At 46.5% G+C, this 15299-nt stretch overlaps 1 protein-coding gene across 2 annotated transcripts in view; it reads left to right on the top strand.

Moving 5' to 3' along the window:
* LOC140122766 (fucolectin-like) overlaps positions 1-15299 on the top strand; it is a 40321-nt gene that overhangs the window by 9519 nt on the left and 15503 nt on the right. Inside the window, exons 2-3 of one of the 2 annotated variants that reach the window (XM_072143962.1) lie at positions 6675-6733; positions 9032-9091. In XM_072143962.1, the coding sequence (XP_072000063.1) occupies positions 6676-6733; positions 9032-9091 (118 nt within the window). In that variant the 5' untranslated portion in view covers position 6675. The remainder of the gene's footprint in view (positions 1-6674; positions 6734-9031; positions 9092-15299) is intronic. The other variant, XM_072143963.1, reaches the window with a different exon arrangement.

Genomic DNA, 15299 nt, shown 5'->3' with positions numbered 1-15299 from the left:
TAGAGATACACTGTGCCCTGTATATACTGTGCCCAGAAGATATATTACACTGCTATATCCTGCTATATGTGCCCTAGTATTACCCTGTGCTGTATATATGGCGTGGTATATAGAGATACACTGTGCCCTGTATATACTGTGCCCAGAAGATATATTACACTGCTATATCCTGCTATATGTGCCCTAGTATTACCCTGTGCTGTATATATGCCCCCGGTATATAGAGATACACTGTGCCCTGTATATACTGTGCCCAGAAGATATATTACACTGCTATATCCTGCTATATGTGCCCCTAGTATTACCCCGTGCTGTATATATGGCCCCAGTATATAGAGATACGCTGTGCCCTGTATATACTGTGCCCAGAAGATATATTACACTGCTATATCCTGCTATATGTGCCCTAGTATTACCCTGTGCTGTATATATGGCCCCGGTATATAGAGATACGCTGTGCCCTGTATATACTGTGCCCAGAAGATATATTACACTTCTATATCCTGCTATATGTGCCCCTAGTATTACCCTGTGCTGTATATATGGCCCTGGTATATAGAGATACGCTGTGCCCTGTATATACTGTGCCCAGAAGATATATTACACTGCTATATCCTGCTATATGTGCCCTAGTATTACCCTGTGCTGTATATATGGCCCCGGGTATATAGAGATACGCTGTGGCTTGTATATACTGTGCCCAGAAGATATATTACACTGCTATATCCTGCTATATGTGCCCCTAGTATTACCCTGTGCTGTATATATGGCCCCGGGTATATAGAGATACGCTGTGGCTTGTATATACTGTGCCCAGAAGATATATTACACTGCTATATCCTCCTATATGTGCCCTAGTATTACCCTGTGCTGTATATATGGCCCCCGGTATATAGAGATACGCTGTGCCCTGTATATACTGTGCCCAGAAGATATATTACACTGCTATATCCTGCTATATGTGCCCCTAGTATTACCCTGTGCTGTATATATGGCCCCGGGTATATAGAGATACGCTGTGCCCTGTATATACTGTACCCAGAAGATATATTACACTGCTATATCCTGCTATATGTGCCCCTAGTATCACCCTGTGCTGTATATATGGCCCCGGTATATAGAGATACGCTGTGCCCTGTATATACTGTGCCCAGAAGATATATTACACTGCTATATCCTGCTATATGTGCCCCTAGTATTACCCTGTGCTGTATATATGGCCCCCGGTATATAGAGATACGCTGTGCCCTGTATATACTGTGCCCAGAAGATATATTACACTGCTATATCCTGCTATATGTGCCCTAGTATTACCCTGTGCTGTATATATGGCCCGGTATATAGAGATACGCTGTGCCCTGTATATACTGTGCCCAGAAGATATATTACACTGCTATATCCTGCTATATGTGCCCCTAGTATTACCCTGTGCTGTATATATGGCCCCGGTATATAGAGATACACTGTGCCCTGTATATACTGTGCCCAGAAGATATATTACACTGCTATATCCTGCTATATGTGCCCTAGTATTACCCTGTGCTGTATATATGGCGTGGTATATAGAGATACACTGTGCCCTGTATATACTGTGCCCAGAAGATATATTACACTGCTATATCCTGCTATATGTGCCCTAGTATTACCCTGTGCTGTATATATGGCCCCGGTATATAGAGATACACTGTGCATACCTCCCAACATTTGTGAAAAGGAAAGAGGGATAAAATGGCGGCACGCGTAGCGATCCCCCTAAGCCACACCCCCAATCACTCCCTGGCCACGCCCCAAATTTTAGCCATATTATAATAACAAAAATCATCTCAATAAAAAAAAAAAAAAAAATTATCCTCATTGGGATTTGAACCCAGAACCTGCAGTGTCCATGTACAATAATAACACAGCGCCTCAACCCACTGAGCTATAGCCTCAGTGATTAACAAGTGGAGAATTTTGGTAACTAAGAACTATGACTATATACTGCCTTGGTATATAGGGAGGGATCTTCTCAGATTATTGTAATTATTGAGACTATTATTATTATTATGGAGATGATTATTATTATTATTATGGAGATGATTATTATTATTTTTACCATTATTAATAATCATCTCCATAATAATAAAAATAATAAAATTTATAATAATAATAATAATAATAATAGTCTCAATAATTACAATAATCTCTGAGAAGATCCCTCTCTATATATCAGTGCATTAGTCTGTGTCACAGTGTAAATGGCAGATAACATGTCTTAGTTACCAGAAATCCTCAGCTCTGTATCCCTGGGCTTATAGCTCAGTTAGTTAAGCTCCTGTCTATGGTGCACAAGGTCCTAGGTTCGAATCTCAGCCTGGCCAAAACTTTATGTAATTTAATTATATAAAGAGCTTGTGTCTGGGGAAGCCCTGGAGACCATATATGGACAGATACTGATCTGAAGCTGATGACGTGGTCCCTGCTCTCTCAGCTAAGCCGACACTTCTCTGAAAAGGATTCCCTCCCGATGTCTGTAGAAGCCATTCTGTACTGTGAGTTCAGACTTTCAAAGTATTTACTATGCGGACACAGCAGCGGGACCTGGGGGGAGAATCCGTGACAATCTCATAGCTGCCCGTGACGCGGGGCAGAGGTACGAAAAACGGGAAAGTCCCGTCAAAATCGGGACAGTTGGGAGCTATGCACTGTGCCCTGTATATACTGTGCCCAGAAGATATATTACACTGCTATATGTGCCCCTAGTATTACCCTGTGCTGTATATATGACCCCAGTATATAGAGATACACTGTGCCCAGAAGATATATTACACTGCTATATCCTGCTATATGTGCCCCTAGTATTACCCTGTGCTGTATATATGGCCCCGGTATATAGAGATACGCTGTGCCCTGTATATACTGTGCCCAGAAGATAAATTACACTGCTATACCCTGCTATATGTGCCCCTAGTATTACCCTGTGCTGTATATATGACCCCGGTATATAGAGATACACTGTGCCCTGTATACAGGGGCGCACCTACCATGAGGCGAGTTGAGAAACTCGCCTCAGGCGGCGCCTCCTGGTGGACGGTAGGGCGGCATCAGGCAGGTCACTCACCGCAGCTCGGCCCCTTCTGTCTGCGGCCGCCTTCTGACCCTCCTCTCCCGGACCCCCGGCTCGCCTCTCCAGTCCGTGGTCCGCCCCCCTCTGCCTCTGGCCGGCCGACGTCTCCCATCCGTGGCCCGCCTCCCCTGTCCGCGACGCGACCGCCCGCCCGCCTCATGCATCCGCGGCCCGCCCACCTCTCCCGCCACTTCCGGCCGCCCGCCTCACACCTCCGCGGCCTGCTCACATCTCCCAGCCGCCCGCTTCACCCATCCAGGGCCCGCCACTCCTGGCCGCCCGCCTCCACGGACCGGCCGCCTTCTTCACACCTGCGCGGCCCGCCAGTGTCTCCCGGGCGCACGCTTCATTCGTCCGCGGCCCGCCACCCGCCTCCGCGGCCCGCCCGCCTCTCCCAGGCGCCCGCTTCAAGCCTCCTCAGCCCGCATCTCCCGGCCGTCCGCCTCATGCCTCCGCGGCCCGCCCGACTCTCCCGGCCGTCTGCTTCACCCGTCTGCGGCCGCCGTCTTGGTAAGTATGTATTTATTATATCCTAAGATGCATATAAATTTACATGTGTATACATGTATATACACATATATATACACACATGTATATTTATATGCATCTCTGTATACATGCATACACTGCACGGTTAGTGTGTGTTTGTATACTGTATGACTGTATATAAGTGTGTTTATACTGTATGTGTTTGGTGAGTGTGTGTATATGCATGCTATATGAGTATATATGCTGTATATATGTGTACATGCTGTATGAGTGTGTGTGTGTGTATACTGTGTCATATATATATATATATATATATATATAATATATATATATATATAGCGGCTCGCTGTATGTATTGTATGGTATATGGCGGCACAATGTGTGTATTTTATATAACATGGCGGCACGCCAATACATACAATATACATATAATACATACAGCATACCGCCATATAGTATATAATACATACAGCATACCGCCATATAGTATATAATACATACAGCATACCGCCATATAGTATATAATACATACAGCATACCGCTGTATGTATTATATGGTATATGGCAGCACGCTGTATGTATTATATGGTATATGGCAGCACGCTGTATGTATTATATGGTATATGGGGGCACGCTGTATGTATTATATGGTATATGGCAGCACGCTGTATGTATTATATGGTATATGGGGGCAGGCTGTATGTATTATATGGTATATGGGGGCAGGCTGTATGTATTATATGGTATATGGGGGCAGGCTGTATGTATTATATGGTATACGGAGGCACGCTGTATGTATTATATGGTATATGGAGGCACACTGTATGTATTATATGGTATATGGCAGCACGCTGTATGTATTATATGGTATATGGGGGCACGCTGTATGTATTATATGGTATATGGCAGCACGCTGTATGTATTATATGGTATATGGCAGCACGCTGTATGTATTATATGGCAGCACGCTGTATGTATTATATGGTATATGGCAGCACGCTGTATGTATTATATGGTATATGGCGGCACGCTGTATGTATTATATGGTATATGGGGGCACGCTGTATGTATTATATGGTATATGGCGGCACGCTGTATGTATTATATGGTATATGGCAGCACGCTGTATGTATTATATGGTATATGGGGGCACGCTGTATGTATTATATGGTATATGGCGGCACGCTGTATGTATTATATGGTATATAGGGGCACGCTGTATGTATTATATGGTATATGGCAGCACGCTGTATGTATTATATGGCAGCACGCTGTATGTATTATATGGTATATGGCAGCACGCTGTATGTATTATATGGTATATGGCGGCACGCTGTATGTATTATATGGTATATGGGGGCACGCTGTATGTATTATATGGTATATGGCGGCACGCTGTATGTATTATATGGTATATGGCAGCACGCTGTATGTATTATATGGTATATGGGGGCACGCTGTATGTATTATATGGTATATGGCAGCACGCTGTATGTATTATATGGTATATGGCAGCACGCTGTATGTATTATATGATATATGGGGGCACGCTATATGTATTATATGGTATATGGGGGCACGCTATATGTATTATATGGTATATGGGGGCACACTGTATGTATTATCTGGTATATGGCAGCACGCCGTATGTATTATATGGTATATGGGGGCACGCTGTATGTATTATATGGTATATGGGGGCACGCTGTATGTATTATATGGTATATGGCGGCACGCTGTATGTATTATATGGTATATGGGGGCACGCTGTATGTATTATATGGTATATGGCGGCACGCTGTATGTATTATATGGTATCTATTATATATTACACGGAGGACGCCGGATGTATTTTATAATATATGGTGGCATGATGTATTGATTTTAAATTATATGGCAGATTGTTGTATGTATTTTGTTCTTTATGGTAGCTCGCTGTGTGCATTATATAGTACATGGTGGCACGCTATTATGTATTTTGCATTGCTTTATTTTCAAATTAAACCAATATGATTTGGGTCTGGTCCTGACACTCCTTGATATAATACATATTTGGAGTGGGGGGGGGGGGCGTCTTTTTATAGCTCGCCTCAGGCAGCAGAAAGGCTAGGTTCACCCCTGCCTGTATATACTGTGCCCAGAAGATATATTACACTGCTATATCCTGCTATATGTGCCCCTAGTATTACCCTGTGCTGTATATATGACCCCAGTATATAGAGATACACTGTGCCCTGTATATACTGTGCCCAGAAGATATATTACACTGCTATATCCTGCTATATGTGCCCCTAGTATTACCCTGTGCTGTATATATGGCCCCCCAAGCACTCCTTGGCCACGCCCCACATTTTTACCGTATTTTAATAATAAAAATCATCTTCTCAATAATAATATAAAAAAACTTTTACCCAGGTTGGGAATTTAACCCAGAACCTGGACAGTGTTACCTGCTACTGTTACAGTGTGACACAGACTTAATGCACTGGTATATAGAGAGGGATCTTCTCATCAATTATTATTGTACTTATTGAGACAGTTATTATTTTTATTATTATTAATAATTAAATAAATATATAATTATTTAAAAATATATATTATAATATTTTTATAAATAAGAAAATTTGATAATTTTATAGATTTAATAATAATTGTCTCTATCATTACAATAATAATCTCTGAGAAGATCCCCCTCTATATATCAGTGCATTAAGTCTGTGTCACAGTAAAACTGTAGCAGATAACAGCTCTTAGTTACCAAAAATCCTCAGATAGACAACCACTGAGCTCATAGCTTAGTGGATAGAGGATCTGTGTCTCTATGGCATATGGACTGCAGACTGTCTGTTTTTGAATCCCGGGCTAGGCAAAAATGTATTTAACCCAGCCAGTGCGGGACCTGGAGAGAAAATCCGGGACTATCTCCCAGCTGCCTGTGACAGCGGGACAGAGGTGAAAAACCAGGACTGTCGTGGTTGGGAGATATGTATATTTGCCCCTAGTATAACCCTGTACTGTATATATGGCCCCAGGTATACGCTGGGAAGTTGATATAAATGTGATGTTTCCTCATTTGCAGGATGAAGCTTCTGCTCCTCGTGGTCTTGGTGTGGACGGCGTCTGATGAGGCGTCTGCAGGTTCAGTCTCTTCTCTCCTTATACCTTATTATAGAGGAAGATGATATATAATATAATCTCCTGGAGGCAGCAGATCTCCATGTGTCTTACTATGACGTCCTCCCTCCACTACAATAGTAGCAGCGTCCAGAAGTAAGGAGTAAGTATTATGGGAGTAGAAGTGCAACAACCCCCACCGGGCTGGTCCTTTTTCAGTGGCTGAAGGAAGGTGGGTTCCTGAATACCAGAGTGGCCGGCAATGCGGCCTTGTCGGCAGTGATGTTCACGGTGCTCGGTATCCGGGAATGGAGGCCTCCTCCATGGCCTGGTACGTCTCCAGTAGGTAGTGTGTGCAAGAAAATGGAGGGAGAGTAGGTTTTTCCCTGGGCAACCTCGGTATGTGTATATAGGGATCCCTGGGGATGAAGGATTGTGGAGCCTGTGATGGTGTACAGTTGGATCTAGAGATCACTCAGAGGAACTTTGGGGAAGAATCACATAAAGATCTTTATTGAAACAGTCAACAGACTTAATAGCAGCAAAACACCACCTGGTTGGGGGTAGCTAGTTGGAGTTGAGATCCTGAGGAAGGCGTGCAGAGAGCCTGATGAAGTAGCTTCAGGATGGGCTTGTAGGGATGTGGAGCTCTGCTCTGGGCCTAGTCTCCTGACTGGCCAAGGTGTCAGGCAGCTTGTCAGAGACACCTCTGCTTCCTAGACTAAGACAGACTCCTCTTTTCTTTCCTCTCACAGCAGACTGTGCTACATAGAACTAACAGAAACTATTCTGGGCTCAGGAGTAATGAGGGTATCTGGTCTGTTATCTATTTGTTTGGGATAGTTTTTTTTTAGTTTTTTATATTGAATTGTGTTACTGATGATCTGACCACTGACATCGACACTGAAGCATCTTCTTAGGCTTTTCATCAGCCATGCTTGGTGTTAAGGGGGCTGCCTTCCAAGGTAGCAAAAGCTGGTATTGTTTTCCCATTCCTATGATTTGAAAACATATTTGCATAAGATGCAGGGGTACAGTGATCTGCGCTGTCAGCTTCCTTGCCCTGCACTAGATATCTGTACAAGCAGAAGAGAATTCTGTGTTCTGATTGGCTGGGCTGTTTGTGCACGTTCACGTGAATGCCCTCAGTGCTCTGCCCTTAGCTGATGTCACAACCAGGAAGCCACGCCCACTTCATGAAAAGAAGTACATTCATATGAAAATTTTGCATAGAAGGACTCAATTTTTTTTACATTTTTTTAGAAGGACACAAACAGCTTATATGCGTAAATACATTGACAATTTAATAGCCTGTCAGAACAATGGCAGTTAACACGTAATTATGGGGAAGAAGTAGGCACCAATAATATGTCAATCAATGGTCCACTCAATTCAATTGTAAGAAGTAAACATGGTTGGGGGCTCAACTTCACTCAGCTAGCTGTGTGCCCCCTCTGGCAGGATCTGTTCTTCTTACAGCTTCTTATTCCCTGTTTTTTTTTTTAAAGTCTTTAAAAATGATGCAAATAGTCCTCAAGGGCTCCAGGCTCCATTAACATCTATGGATCATTTTACAAGCCTTTTATTGTAAAAAACAGGTCATAAGAAGCTTAAAGAGCAGATCCTGCCAGAGGGGACACACCAGTTTGTCAGTGCTCGGTTTACAATCCTTCATCCTGGTGGTAGATGTCCTTTAATATGCTGAGGTAATCTGGAGAAAGCTTCCAGAGGCCCCTACCACAAGTTGGATTGACTTGATGGGTACACTTTTAGTGGACCATACAGTCAAGTTGTTCCCACAACAACTCAGTGGGGCTGAGATCTGGTGGCAGGGCCCCTCCATTACAGATAGATGCCAGCTCCTTCTTCTCTAAATAGTTCATGTTACTGTTTTATTTTTTCGTCGGCTTTGGTTCATTGTAGGATGAAATTGGCTCCAATCGAGCGCTGTACACAGGGTATGGCGCTGTATAATGGAGTGATAGTCTTCCTAATTCCAAATACCTTTGTACAAATCTCCCCCTTTACCCCCAGACCATCACATGACCTCCACCATCACAGGACCACCACCATCACAGGACTACAACCATCACATGACCACCACCATCACATGACCTCCACCATCACATGACCACCACCATCACATGACCACCACCATCACATGACCTCCACCATCACATGACCACCACCATCTCATGACCACCACCATCTCATGACCTCCACCATCTCATTAGGGGTAGAAGAATGATGTTTAGAGGAAACAGATTTAGGGACAATAGAAATAGTTCAGAACATAAGAGGTCTGTGTGCTAATCTCCATAGGGTCACCGCAAAGTCTTGGAGAATATGTGGAATATACATTGCTGTTACCGGATATATCAGGTAGGTACTTCAACTATGTTTTCTGTAGCTTTGCAGTGGATTTTAAGTACAGTGTAAGGTGCAAGCGCATAGGGGGAGGTATGTAAAGGAGGGGATGCAACTACATGTAATTTGGTACGTATCACTGGGGCTTGTGCCCCAAATCTTTTACGACCCTACCAAAGCCCCTGCCCCTCAGTCCCAGCACATGCCCTCAGTATATAGGTAGTCCAGCAAATAACCCTAGAATATAGGTAGTCCCAGCAAATTCGCCCTGTATATAGGTAGTCCCAGCACAAGCCCCCTGTATATAGGTAGTCCAGCAAATAACCCTAGAATATAGGTAGTCCCAGCAAATTCGCCCTGTATATAGGTAGTCCCAGCACAAGCCCCCTGTATATAGGTAAAGCCAGCACATGCCGCCAGTATATAGGTAGTACCAGCACTTGCCCCCGGTATAGAGGTAGTCCAAGCAGATGCCCCCAGTATATAGGTAGTCAAGCAATTAACCATAGTACATAGGTTGTCCCAGCAAATTCCCCCTGTATGTAGGCAGTCCCAGTATATGACCACAGGATAAAGGTAACCCCAGCACATGTCCCAGTATATAGGTAGTCCCAGCACATGCCCCCTGTATGTAGGTAAACCCAGCACATGCACCCAGTATATAGGTAGTACCAGCAAATTCCCCCTGTATGTAGGTAGTCCCACCAAATACCCAAGTATATAGTTAGCCCCAGCACATGCATCCATTATATAGGTAGTCCCAGCAGGTAGTCACAGTATATAGGTACTAAAGCACATGCCCCCAATATATAGTTGGTCCAGAACATGCCCACAATATATAGGTAATCCAGCACATGCCCCCAGTATATAGGTAGGCCCACCACATGCCCCTTAGTATAGGTAGTCCCAACCCATGCCCCCACGTTATAGGTAGTCCCAGCACATGACCCCAGTATATAGGTAGTCCATAATGTGTTCCCAATATATAGGTAGTCTAACACATCACCCTAGTATATGAGTGCTCCAAGCACATGACCCCAGTATGTAGGTAACCCCAGCACATAACCTCTGTGTATAGGTAATCCCAGCACATGCCCCCTGTATATATGTATTCACAGCACATGACCGCAGTATATATAGGTATTAGTACCAATATAAATATGTAGGACCAAAAATACTCGTGAACAGTAAATCACACACAGTAACACTAGCATCAGTAAGACAATGGTATAAACTGTATTACTGTAACACAAAATATGGCCATTGAAAAAAACAAGTTAAAAACTAGAGATGAGCGAGCACTAAAATGCTCGGGTACTCGTTATTCGAGACGAACTTTTCCCGATGCTCGAGTGCTCGTCTCGAATAACGAGCCCCATTGAAGTCAATGGGAGACTCGAGCAAGGCTCTGCACAGGGAAGCTTGGCCAAACACCTCGAAACCTCAGAAAAGGATGGAAACACCACGGAAATGGACAGGAAACAGCAGGGGCAGCATGCATGGATGCCTCTGAGGCTGCTTAATCGTACCATGATGCCAAAATTATGGGCAACAGCATGGCCATGACAGAGTGACAGAATGAAGCTAGATAGCATGTAAAACATCCAATAATTGACCCTGACACTATAGAGGACGGCATGCAGAGGCAGCGGCAGCAGCGGCAGGCTAGAGAGTGGCATGGCGACATACCCTAAATGGACTCAGGCTTCAAACCAATGGGTGGCAGAGAGGAACCAAAGGAGGTGAGCAAGAAGCGCTCAAATAATATCGGTACATGATAAAAGTTTGCCAGTATATTTTGTGGATTACACAGCAGGGTGGCGACAAAGTTAACAAGTTTGATGTGGAATGCCCTGTAATAGCTCTTGGGCGGTGTGCCTTTTATCGCCTAGGCTCAGCAGTTTGAGCACCGCCTGCTGTCGCTTAGCGACGGCACTGCTGCTGTGCCTAAAACTACCGACTGATGGCGCCATGGCCACGGATGGTAATTCGGAGGAGGAGGAGGCATAGTAGGCCTTTGAGACCTGGACCGAGGTAGGCCCCGCAATCCTCTGCGTCGGCAGTATATGACCAGTCCCAGGGTCAGACCCAGCCTGCACCAAGTTAAGTGTAGTAGCGTTCTTATAAGTTTGGGATATGGCGGGTGAGGGGAATGTAAACAGATGCGCAAGAAGCGCTGAAATAATATCCCTAAATGGTAAAAGTTTGCCAGTATATTTTGTGGATAACACAGCAGGGTGGCGACAAAGTTAACAACTTTGATGTGGAATCCATGAAAACAACCCAAATTTCTGCCTGACACACCTCGTTTGATAAGGGGACGATGTATGGAGGCAGCTATATGGACGACTTTTGGAGGTAGCAATGGAGACAACGTGTGGCAGTCCAAAAAAGTTTTCAAACCAGAGGAGCAGGTAGGTGGCCCTCCAGAAAAATGGAATAGATTGAGTGCCTGTATGTGGCAGTCCAAAAAAGTTTTCAAACCAGAGGAGCAGGTAGGTGGCCCTCCAGAAAAATTGAATAGATTGAGTGCCTGTATGTGGCACTCCCAAAAATTGTTTAAAACAGAGGACCGGGTAGGTGGCCCTCCAGAAAAATTAAATGCATAAAGTACTATAGCTAGAGCCAGTGGGCCCTGTCAAAAAATAGCCAGTTTCCTCTGCTTTAGTGTACAAAGAGGAGGAGAAGGAGGAAAATGAGGAGGAGGAGGAGTGGATAAATTATTCAGGTTGAGCTTCCTTCACCTGGTGGAGATTGGAAATTATGAGAAATCCAGGCTTTATTCATCTTAATAAGCGTCAGCCTGTCAGCGCTGTCAGTCGACAGGCGTGTACGCTTATCGGTGATGATGCCACCAGCTGCACTGAAAACCCACTCGGACAACACGCTAGCGGCAGGGCAGGCAAGATCCTCCAAGGCGTACAGCGCCAGTTCGTGCCACATGTCCAGCTTTGAAACCCAGTAGTTGTAGGGAGCTGTGTGATCATTTAGGACGATGGTATGGTCAGCTACGTACTCCCTCACCATCTTTCTGTAAAGATCAGCCCTACTCTGCCGAGACTGGGGACAGGTGACAGTGTCTTGCTGGGGTGACATAAAGCTGGCAAAAGCCTTGTAAAGCGTACCCTTGCCAGTGCTGGACAAACTTCCTGTTCGCCTACTCTCCCTCGCTACTTGTCCCGCAGAACTACGCACTCTGCCGCTAGCGCTGTCAGAAGGGAAATAGTGTTTCAGCTTGTGCACCAGGGCCTGCTGGTATTCATGCATTCTCACACTCCTTTCCTCTCCAGGGATGAGAGTGGAAAGATTTTGCTTGTACCGTGGGTCCAGGAGAGTGAATACCCAGTAATCGGTGCTGGAATAAATTCTTTGAACGCGAGGGTCACGGGATAGGCAGCCTAGCATGAAATCTGCCATATGCGCCAGAGTACCAACGCGTAAGAATTCACTCCCCTCACTGGCCTGACTGTCCATTTCCTCCTTCTCCAACTCCTCCAACTCCTCTTCTTCTGCCCATACACACTGAACAGTGAAGGACTCAACAATGGTCCCCTCTTGTGTCTCGCCAACATTCTCCTCCTCTTCCTCCTCATCCTCCTCCACCTCCTCCGATATGCGCTGAGAAACAGACCTAAGGGTGCTTTGGCTATCAACAAGGGAATCTTCTTCCCCCGTCTCTTGTGACGAGCGCAAAGCTTCCGACTTCATGCTGATCAGAGAGTTTTTCAACAGGCCAAGCAGCGGGATGGTGAGGCTGATGATGGCGGCATCGCCACTGACCATCTGTGTTGACTCCTCAAAGTTACTCAGCACCTGACAGATATCAGACATCCACGTCCACTCCTCATTGTAGACTTGAGGAAGCTGACTGACATGACTACCAGTTCTGGTGGAAGTTGACATCTGGCAGTCTACAATCGCTCTGCGCTGCTGGTAAACTCTGGATAACATGGTTAATGTTGAATTCCACCTCGTGGGCACGTCGCACAACAGTCGGTGAGCGGGCAGTTGGAGGCGGCGCTGCGCTGCCCTGAGAGTGGCAGCATCTGTGCTGGACTTCCTGAAATGCGCACAGATGCGGCGCACCTTCGTGAGCAAATCAGACAGATTGGGGTATGTCTTGAGGAAACGCTGAACTATCAGATTTAACACATGGGCCAGGCATGGCACATGTGTCAGTCTGCCGAGTTGCAGAGCCGCCACCAGGTTACGGCCGTTGTCACACACAACCATGCCTGGCTTCAGGTTCAGCGGTGCCAGCCACAGATCAGTCTGCGCCGTGATGCCCTGTAATAGTTCTTGGGCGGTGTGCCTTTTATCGCCTAGGCTCAGCAGTTTGAGCACCGCCTGCTGTCGCTTAGCGACGGCACTGCTGCTGTGCCTAGAGCTAGCGACTGATGGCGCCATGCCCACGGATGGTAGTTCGGAGGAGGAGGTGGAGGAGGGGTGGGAGGAGGAGGAGGCATAGTAGGCCTGAAACACCTGGACCGAGGTAGGCCCCGCAATCCTCGGCGTCGGCAGTATATGACCAGCCGCAGGGTCAGAATCGGTCCCAGCCTCCACCAAGTTAACCCAATGTGCCGTCAGCGACATATAGTGGCCCTGCCCGGCAGCACTCGTCCACGTGTCCGTGGTCAGGTGGACCTTGTCAGAAACGGCGTTGGTCAGGGCACGGATGATGTTGTCTGACACGTGCTGGTGCAGGGCTGGGACGGCACATCGGGAAAAGTAGTGGCGGCTGGGGACCGAATACCGAGGGGCGGCCGCCGCCATGAGGTTGCGAAAGGCCTCGGTCTCTACTAGCCTATAGGGCAGCATCTCCAGGCTAAGCAATCTGGAGATGTGGACATTAAGGGCTTGGGCGTGCGGGTGGGTTGCACTATATTTACGTTTCTGCTCCAGCGTCTGGGGTATGGAGAGCTGAACGCTGGTGGATGCTGTGGAGGATCGTGGAGGCGACGATGGGGTTTTTGTGCCAGGGTCCTGGGCAGGGGGCTGACTATCAGCTGACACAGGGGAAGGAGCAGTGGTGTGCACGGCCGGAGGTGAACGGGCTTGGTGCCACTGAGTGGGGTGTTTAGCATTCATATGCCTGCGCATACTGGTGGTAGTTAAGCTAGTAGTGGTGGAACCCCTGCTGATCCTGGTTTGGCAAAGGTTGCACACCACAGTCCGTCGGTCATCCGGTGTTTCCTTAAAGAACCTCTAGACTTCTGAAAATCTAGCCCTCGCTGCGGGAGCCCTCGCCACGGGAGCTTCACTACGTGACACATTTGGCGCTGATGCACCTGCTCTGGCCCTGCCTCTCCGTCTGGCCCCACCACTGCCTCTTCCAACCTGTTCTGGTCGAGGACTCTCCTCCGTCTCAGAAGCACTGTGTTCACCCGGCCTCTCAACCCAGCTTGGGTCTGTCACCTCATCATCCTCCGATCCCTCAGTCTGCTCCCCCCTCGGACTTCCTGCCCTGACAACAACTTCACCACTGTCTGACAACCGTGTCTCCTCATCGTCGGACACCTCTTTACACACTTCTTCCACTACGTCAAGAAGGTCATCATCACCCACAGACTGCGACTGGTGGAAAACCTGGGCATCGGAAAATTGCTCAGCAGCAACCGGACAAGTGGTTTGTGACTGTGGGAAGGGTCCAGAAAACAGTTCCTCAGAGTATGCCGGTTCAAATGCCAAATTTTCCTGGGAGGGGGCATACTGGGGGGGAGGAGTCTGAGGTGCAGGAGCTGGAGGAGTGCCGATTTCGGTGACATGGGTGGACTGCGTGGAAGACTGACTGGTGGACAAATTGCTCGAAGCATTGTCGGCAATCCACGACATCACCTGTTCGCACTGTTCTGGCCTCAACAGTGCTCTACCACGAGTCCCAGTAACTTCAGACATGAACCTAGGGAGTGTAGCTCTGCGGCGTTCCCCTGCTCCCTCATCAGCAGGTGGTGTCTCACCCCGCCCAGGACCACGGCCTATGACCCCTGCAGTAGTTGGACGCCCACGTCCCCGCCCTCGTCCTCTACCCCTAGCCCTCGGGTTAAACATTTTGAAAATGAAAGTTATAACTTTAATTTTTTTTAAACTTTTTTTTTTTTTTTTTTTTTTTTTTTTTGTGTTTTTTAGTTTTTAAAACCAAACGATGCTATCCTATTGCTATGGCTATTTTCTAGCCAAGTATGAAAGCACACTGCTATGCCAGATGAGATGACACTGAGTTATT

The sequence above is a fragment of the Engystomops pustulosus genome, chromosome 3, assembly GCF_040894005.1.
Source record: "Engystomops pustulosus chromosome 3, aEngPut4.maternal, whole genome shotgun sequence".
In the NCBI taxonomy this organism is placed as follows: domain Eukaryota; kingdom Metazoa; phylum Chordata; class Amphibia; order Anura; family Leptodactylidae; genus Engystomops; species Engystomops pustulosus.
The sequence above is the reverse complement of the archived record's forward strand: the minus strand, read 5'-3'. Positions and strand labels throughout refer to the sequence as shown.